The sequence below is a fragment of the Cucurbita maxima genome, unplaced genomic scaffold (genome assembly GCF_002738345.1).
Source record: "Cucurbita maxima cultivar Rimu unplaced genomic scaffold, Cmax_1.0 Cma_Scf00014, whole genome shotgun sequence".
Taxonomy (NCBI): Eukaryota; Viridiplantae; Streptophyta; class Magnoliopsida; order Cucurbitales; family Cucurbitaceae; genus Cucurbita; species Cucurbita maxima.
Genome location: NW_019272030.1, coordinates 484545 through 492490, shown reverse-complemented (window position 1 = coordinate 492490; position 7946 = coordinate 484545). Strand labels below are relative to the sequence as shown.

At 30.6% G+C, this 7946-nt stretch overlaps 1 protein-coding gene across 1 annotated transcript; it reads left to right on the top strand.

Annotated features, from left to right (window-relative positions):
• The first annotated feature begins 3764 nt into the window (after window positions 1-3764).
• LOC111489362 lies at window positions 3765-4265 on the top strand. Its single transcript, XM_023137552.1, has one exon. The coding sequence runs from the start codon at window positions 3765-3767 to the stop codon at window positions 4263-4265; it is 501 nt and encodes a 166-aa protein (XP_022993320.1).
• Window positions 4266-7946: the final 3681 nt, after the last annotated feature.

Below are 7946 nucleotides of genomic sequence, written 5' to 3'. Positions count from 1 at the left end.
AATTGTTTCTCGAGTACGTTCTCAAATCAATTTCATACATGTATTCTCGAGATTTAAATGATAATATTTAAAATTAATATAGTAATATAAGATATAGAATTTATTTGGGATACATTTGGAATAAATAAAAATGAAAAAAAATAAAAAAGTTGTCGGTGAAGGTAGAGAGAAAAGTATTTATTATGGATGTAAATAAAATAAAATTAAAAAAAAAAGGTTGAAAATGGAGAGATGCGTTAAAAAAGAAAAGGGGCAGAGGGTGGGCAGTGGGGGCAGGAAAGAAGGGCAGAGTCCTCGTGAAAAAAGCAATAACCAAAGGAAGAGAGAAGGGGTGGGGCCCGCAGTATGAAATGAGATCCCGTGCATCATGTGGCAGCTTTCAATTTATATATTATTTATTAATTAATTTGTAGTGGTCCCCACTTATCATTCATTATTCACGTGGTCCCCATACCCATCTGTCTTCCCTTTGGATTCTGCCCACCACTGTTCTCATTTACCGGACACCGCGCCCCAAACCCACTCCCCAATTCCTCCCTTTTTCTTTTTCCTTTTTCTTCTAATTATACTCTTAATTACTTCCTTATTCAATCAAAATAAATTCTTTTTATTATATTATATTTCCTTCAATAATATATTTAATTTTCTAAATATATATATATATATATATAAATGTGATTTTATACCAAAACCATTAATACTTTATTTTTATTAATGCCCCTCAACTCTTGTAGAAAAATAAAAAATTTAAAAATATAGTTAACATTTATAGTAAAAACTTTTTTAATTTTTTTAAAAGTTACTGGGTAAACCTATTTTTTTTTCAAGTTAAATAAGCTTATATAAAGAAACTTTTGATAAGTCTTTTGAAATGCTTTTAAAAGCATTTTTGAAACAAAATTCTGATATTATTGTTGTCAATAATATCTTTAACATATATACAAGTTAAAATTAATATTGCATATAATGTGTATTTAAAAATTATAACATTAAAATATTTGAAACGATATAAAAGAATTTAAGAAGAAGATGGAAGGTTGAGGTAGATCTAAACCGTATTGAATAAAAGATATTGTTTTTGTTTTTGGAGGGGTGGGGGTGATGGTGCAAGGTAACGTTATCATAGCACATAAAGAAAGTGGGTGGAATTCCCCACTTGGCAGCCCAAGTGGGGTTCCTTTTTTTTATTTTTTATTTTTTTAGAGAGAAAAAGAAAAAAAAAAAAAAAAGCTGTACTTTTTGTAGTCCCGACTCGCCTCCGCTCAGGTACTTCGTACGGCTCTTCATTCTATACACTCCCCTCTCAATATTATTTTTACCTTTTCCTTTCTTTATTTATAAATAAATTTTATTTATATTCATATTCACCAAATTTACGCCACTTTTAGATTTTTCTAAACAATAATAAAATAAATTCACCCCAAAACTTTTAAATTTCTTAAATTTTTTATAATTATATTAAATGTTGACTATATTATTTAAGAATTATGCACTTATTCATTTTTATAATAGACTAATAAAACAATTTTAAATGTGAATCTATTTAAAATGTACAAAGGGGAACAGTTTGGGAATGCCTGTGCATTATTGAATATAATTTTAAAACTATATGACAGAGTATTTATGATAAATCTAGAAGATATGACGTGGCTCTATTTGATTGGCTAGGATGACTGACCAGCTTTTTTATCATAGTCAAAGTCGCAATGTACTAACAAGCAATCTAATGTTACAGTCGGAGGTTAGGAAAGGCAGTGTGTATTTAACTACATTTGGCCAATTAAATGCTGCCACGTTCATGATTATACAATTTATTTCCAACTTTAGCTTAGTTAAGAGTTTCTAGAGTGACTAACATAAACGACAATTAATTAATTTTTCTTATTGTTGAGAATTTATCAAATTTAAATGATTATTTTAAAATAATTGTTATTTTGTTTCAATTTAAATTTAATATTTTCTTGAATTATTTGATTATTGTTTTTTTTTTTATAAGAAGTGGGCATCGGATTCTAATAAACGCACTTTTAAATCTACTTTTTAAAGCAACGTGTATTTCCAAAATTTCATTTATAAATGACTTTACCAAACATAAAAAAAAAAAAAAAAAAAAATTAAGATAAGATTCTTACGTAATCACTTTTAATTTATTTTTCAAAATGAATTCCAATCTCGAACTATTTTCAAAACGTTTTAAAAATTGTGTTTAAATTTTGTAGTAAATTAAACGAATAAATCTTAATGACATTAATTCCTACGTCACTCCCTTCACATTCTTACATCTCATGCAAAAAGAAATTAAAAAATATAATATACGGTAATAAGTAAACTCTTTAATGAGATATACATATACAAATCCAAATTTTTTCTTAGCAATTGAATTGACGTAATAATTAAAATAATTATTAAGCAAAGTATTTTAATACTATATAAAAGTTTAGATAATAATGTTGAAAAAAATAACACTAAAATTATTTCCTATTAATAACAATTTATGTAAGACCAAAATAATTTTAATAAATAAAGACGTGTTGGGTACATAATATGAATTATGTTTTCTGTTTTTAGATTTATTGTTCAATCTGTATTTTCAAAACCCGTGTTAAAAATAAAATATGATATATAATTTATAATAAGATATTTAAATAATAATTATACAAAATACTTACATAAAAAATGTTAAAAAAAATTAAGCTTTATAGTTTATTTTAAAATCAAACATGAATATGTATTTATTGAGATTTATTATTAAACTCTTTTAAAAAATGTTTAGAAAACGATTTGCATTTTTAATGCTTTCGACGTATTCTGACATTAAATTTCGGAGCAATTTGGAAGGCAAAAAGGAAAAGAAAATAAAGTTCATCTTATTTAAGTAAGTTTTATTATTTTTGGTTTGTATTGACGTGTCGGAGTTTCATTGGTGAGGACACGTGGAATGTAGTACTTCTTGTGTCACAAGAAAAGAACGAATCCCTTGGACCACGTGTGTTTTCAAATCCTTTACTTACTTCAAATATATATATATATATATTTTTTTTTTTTTAAAAGGATATTTTGTAAATATATTTTTTAAAATTGTATGGAACTTAGCCAATCCCAAAGGATGCATGGTGGTTGGTCCATAGATGTGTAACCTATTTCATTAATATCTCATTTATTTCTTTCTTATTTAATTAGAGGTTTAATTAAAGAAAATAAAAATGAACAAAAATTGAGGACCGGGTGGAAAGGTGTAAGGTAAAAAGGTAAAAGGTAAAATAGAATATAAACATTTTTCAAAAATAAAATTAAAATAAAAAGAATACGATGCCATATGGAAACCCAGCTAATTGCACAGAGGACAATGGTGTGTAGACGACCCAGAAAAAGAAAAAAAGGAAATTAAAAAAAAAAAAAAAAACCGTATTATTTATGGTCGACTGACTAAGCCGGTGGGTCCGGTTTACCGGACTTCAAGATGTTATACAATCCAATTAATTCCTATAAAATTATTTTCTTTTAAAAAAGATAAAGCCAAAAAGTTGATTGAAAAAAAAATAATAATAATAAATAGAAAAAGAAGACGAGGCGTCCGTGATGTAGACTACGCATTCCCTACCACGCGCCTGGTGTCACCATCATAACCCAAACTCTCTCTCTCTCTCTCTCTCCTTCTTCCTCTCTCTACTTTGTCTCCTTTATATATCCATCTTCGCCGCACTGCCGCCGCACCCTCACCTCTGCTAATACCCTCTCTCTTCCATTCTCCGATTACCGCTTCCATGGAGGATCCTTCCTCAACCAAACGTCTCCGAGTCGACTCAGCCGACTCGGAATCCGACTCTCCGGAGGTCAAGCGTCTTAAAGACGATCTCCTCGACCTCCTCGACGACGCCGACCCCGATCCCGTCGTTCAGGATCTCGATTCCGTCATCCAGAGTTTCGCCGACGAGATCTCCCCGGTTTCTTCCCCGCCGCCGTTTCCGGCGGCTCCCGGTGAGTCGTTGCCGGAGCTCGGGTACCTTCTCCTAGCCTCCGACGATGAACTGGGTCTTCCGCCTTCCGACGCCTCCACCAGCCAAGGCGGTGAGTCGGAGGTCGCCGAACTGACACGTGCGTCGTCGGAGTCGTCCGGGATGGGAGAGATTTGGGGATTTGAAGATGCGATTCCGAGCTATGAGTCGTTCGAGTTGGGGGAAGGGGAGAGATTTTACAGCGACAGTGAATATGTGGCGTTCGATGGACTGTTTGAACATTCCGATGTGTACTCCGTTTTCTCGTGACGGCGAATTAGGAGAGAAAGAGAAAGAAAACCAAAAATTACTCCCATCTCTGAAATCAATATAAAACCACAAACCGTTTGTAAATCTTTTTTTTTTTTTTTCTTTTCCCATTAATTCTATCACAGGAGAACAAAATAGGAGAAGGTTCATTTTAAAAAACCACCACATAAATTATTATTATTATTGCTACAGATAAAGCTATTCATTGTTTAAAAAATATATATCGAATTTTCATTTCTTTATTTTACTTAAATTAAAAATATAAATACGTAATAGATTTAATTTTAAAATGTTAAAACTATCCTTTAAATTTAATCGATATTGAAGTGGTTTGGTGTTGGGTCCAATTTCAAGGTGGGCTACACTTTCTTATCAAAGCCTCATTGATTTTTGCAATAATTATTACAAAATTCAATCAACTCTTTTTAACTCTCATCAATTATTTATTCGTAAGCATTAATACGACCCATTAAGAGCAGATTGCAACACATTTTCTTTTAAATATTTTAATTTTTATTCTTAAATTACTTCCTACCTAAGTATATATATTTTTTAAATAGGAATAAAAATTCAACACAGTTTTCAAATTTTAATATGATCTACGAGATAATAAAAAAAAAAATAGCAACTGATTAGCATTTATAAAATATTACTGATTTGGAAATTAGGTTTATAATTAAACATAACCTATGGCACCCAGTTGTTGATCATAAGTCTGTCTAGTCATCATGTGTTTGATTTATTGAATTACAATCCGATATGAAAACTCATAAAACCACCGACCAGTGATGTGGGAAAGAGTGGAGGTCCTGTCTTTACGAGGAGCATGGAGCATGGAGCATAGATCAATCAAGATCACGTGCATTTCTTTTTTGTTTATCATATGATTTCACCTCAATCATAACACTCTTCCATGTCTCTCTTCTTGCTCTATTTTGTTGGTTACCACAAATTGCCCTATTTAAATGCAAATAAAAATTACTCTATAAATATAAATATAATAAAAAATAAAAAATTGGTGTACAAGTGTTAAAGGATATATTAACAATTTTTTTTTTAAATATTATAATAGAAAGTTTAGAGGTTAAATTGATATAATTATTATTTGATTAATCTAACCACCCAACTCGAAAATATAGAATTTGATTGAATTGTGAATTCTACTTCGATTATATGGGCTCGCCCACACAATTAACTCAAAATTTTGGATTGGTCCAAAAGATTTTATGGGACCAATTTATAGTTCTAAAATCGACCTTATCCATCATGTTTCAAGGGCCGGACCTAACTACATTCCATGTGGCATCTTTATCCATCTCATCTGTGCCTCACTTATTGGATTTCACTTTAATGTCTCCATAATGAAAATAGGGAATTTATTATTGGACTAAACAAATCTTCAAAAATAATTGAGATTCTTCCCCCTCCCATAAAGTGATTCTTCTAGTGTCTCATTCACATACTTTGACCCTTATTATATTATCATCTATCACATTTAATATTTTAATCTTCATTCATGGTATCTTCATTGGTTCTTGTAATACCCAAAGAAAAGTAAAGGGTATATAAAGATTTTTTAGATTTTTTTTTTTATTTTTTTTATTTTTCAAGAATAGTAATAGTTATAAAATATTTTAAAAAATGGTAAATTTGTTTGAGGGAAGGTATTAGATGGAATGATTATGGATTTATAAACAAACAATATTTTCTCTGTTTGTTATTAAGCGTGTTTTGGTCTGAGGCTTGAGTGAAACTTGAGGGCCAGTGGGTACGTAGCCCATTAAGTTCTCCTATTCACAAATCATGACGATGTATCCCTTCTACCATAGTTATAACACATTAAACTCCTAAACCAATATCCTCCTCTATGGCTCTTTCTACAACTGTTCCACAATGATTTTTCTTGCTCGACGTCCTAGTGGTGGTACTGTTGTGTGTGTGTTCAAAGGCATGGCTTGATCCATCCTAACTACATTAAGTCTGTTATGAGCACGAGGCGACCTGATCATACTTCCTATTCTACACGACCGTCACATTTTTCATAAGGTTTTCCTCACAAATCAACTTCATCGAAAGTAGGTTTGAAAGAAAAACATATCATGTTTGTGATTTTGATATCATCCTGCCAAATCGAGAAAAGAATAGTGGTGGTGGAAATGACAAGTGTTGTTGGACATATGAACACGCAACGTAAGCACTAGAGAAAGAGAGAGGGAGGTGAGGGGAATGCAAGGGAGGGTGGATGTGCGAGGCATCACTTTATAAGGCCGCCCCACTAACGCACTACAAAGGGTCGTACTCAATGCCATGCCATACCACATGGACACGCAGCGCTATCAAATTCAGAAACAAAACGAAACCTCAATCCACAATCAAGCTATCATGTGGTTCCACTACAACAATAGAACTCTTTCACAAATACATTACATGTCGTGAGAAACACATACTAATTAATATGGATTATATGTACAAACAAACTATAAATAATAAAACATTATTTAGGAAATTGAAATAATTGGAGAGAAAGGCACTTGAAATGGAAAATATTTGGTTTTTCATTTTTTATAAGAACAAAAATTCCTGTTAAACCCAAAAAGCTTAAACCCTAATTTTCATGGGAGATGACAGATATTTTCCCAAAGTGGAATCATGATCTCTAACAAAATCCTATGGTCCCTTCATAAGATTTTGTGTCCTTTTTCACTTTTCACATCATCAACCTTTGTCATCTCCTTCCATACAAATGAATTTCATATTTTTAGTTTTTTTGCACCACCCTGACGTTATCGTCACTCACATGTAGTAACTATCAATTCTTTTAAGTAATTTTAATAATCAAATTTTTAGAATTGCTCTCGATATGAACAATATGGATCTTTAATGAAGTTTTCATTCTTTAAAGAGTAGAAAACATAAAATAAATTGTTAGATTATAACTCATTCAAAAAGGAGCCAACATCGTGTGACCATATCTAAAATATGGAAAATGTATTAGGTTAAGTAGCCTAGTTATTTATAGCTTAGTTATATATACGGTAAAACTATATTCCGTAGGTAAATTATCATAAATAGTAAATAGATATTTATAGGATAAACTAAACCATATATATATATATATATCAATACAAATCCTTAGTCAATATTCTCCTTACATTTTCTCTATTATGTTCTCTATATTTTCTTTATTCTCTGTAGATACTTGGAGTCATCAATACAAATTTTTAGCAATATTCTCCTTACATTTTCTCTATCTTGTTCTTCGTTGAGTGTGTGCGTTGTTGTGCGATCTTAACTTGTTGATGACTAAAAACAACGACGAGGGACGGCCAATGGGTGCCCCTAGTGGTACAATTAATGCAGAGCCTAAATAGATAATTGCTACAATAAACACACAAATTATAGACTAATCACCTACACGTACATACATATCTAACCGTTTAAAAACCTAAAAAAAAATGTTATCCAAATAGGAAAATGTTTTTACTTTGAACCTTCCATTTATTTACTCAAACTTTAGTCTAAATCTTATAACAAAGTTTCAAAATTAAAATCAGTATTCCATCCTCAACCCGTCATTAATATATTGAACCAATGCACAAAAAAAAAAAAAAAAAAAAAAAAAAAAAAAAAAAAAAAAAAAAAAAAAAAAAAAAAAAAAAAAAAAAAAAAAAAAAAAAAAAA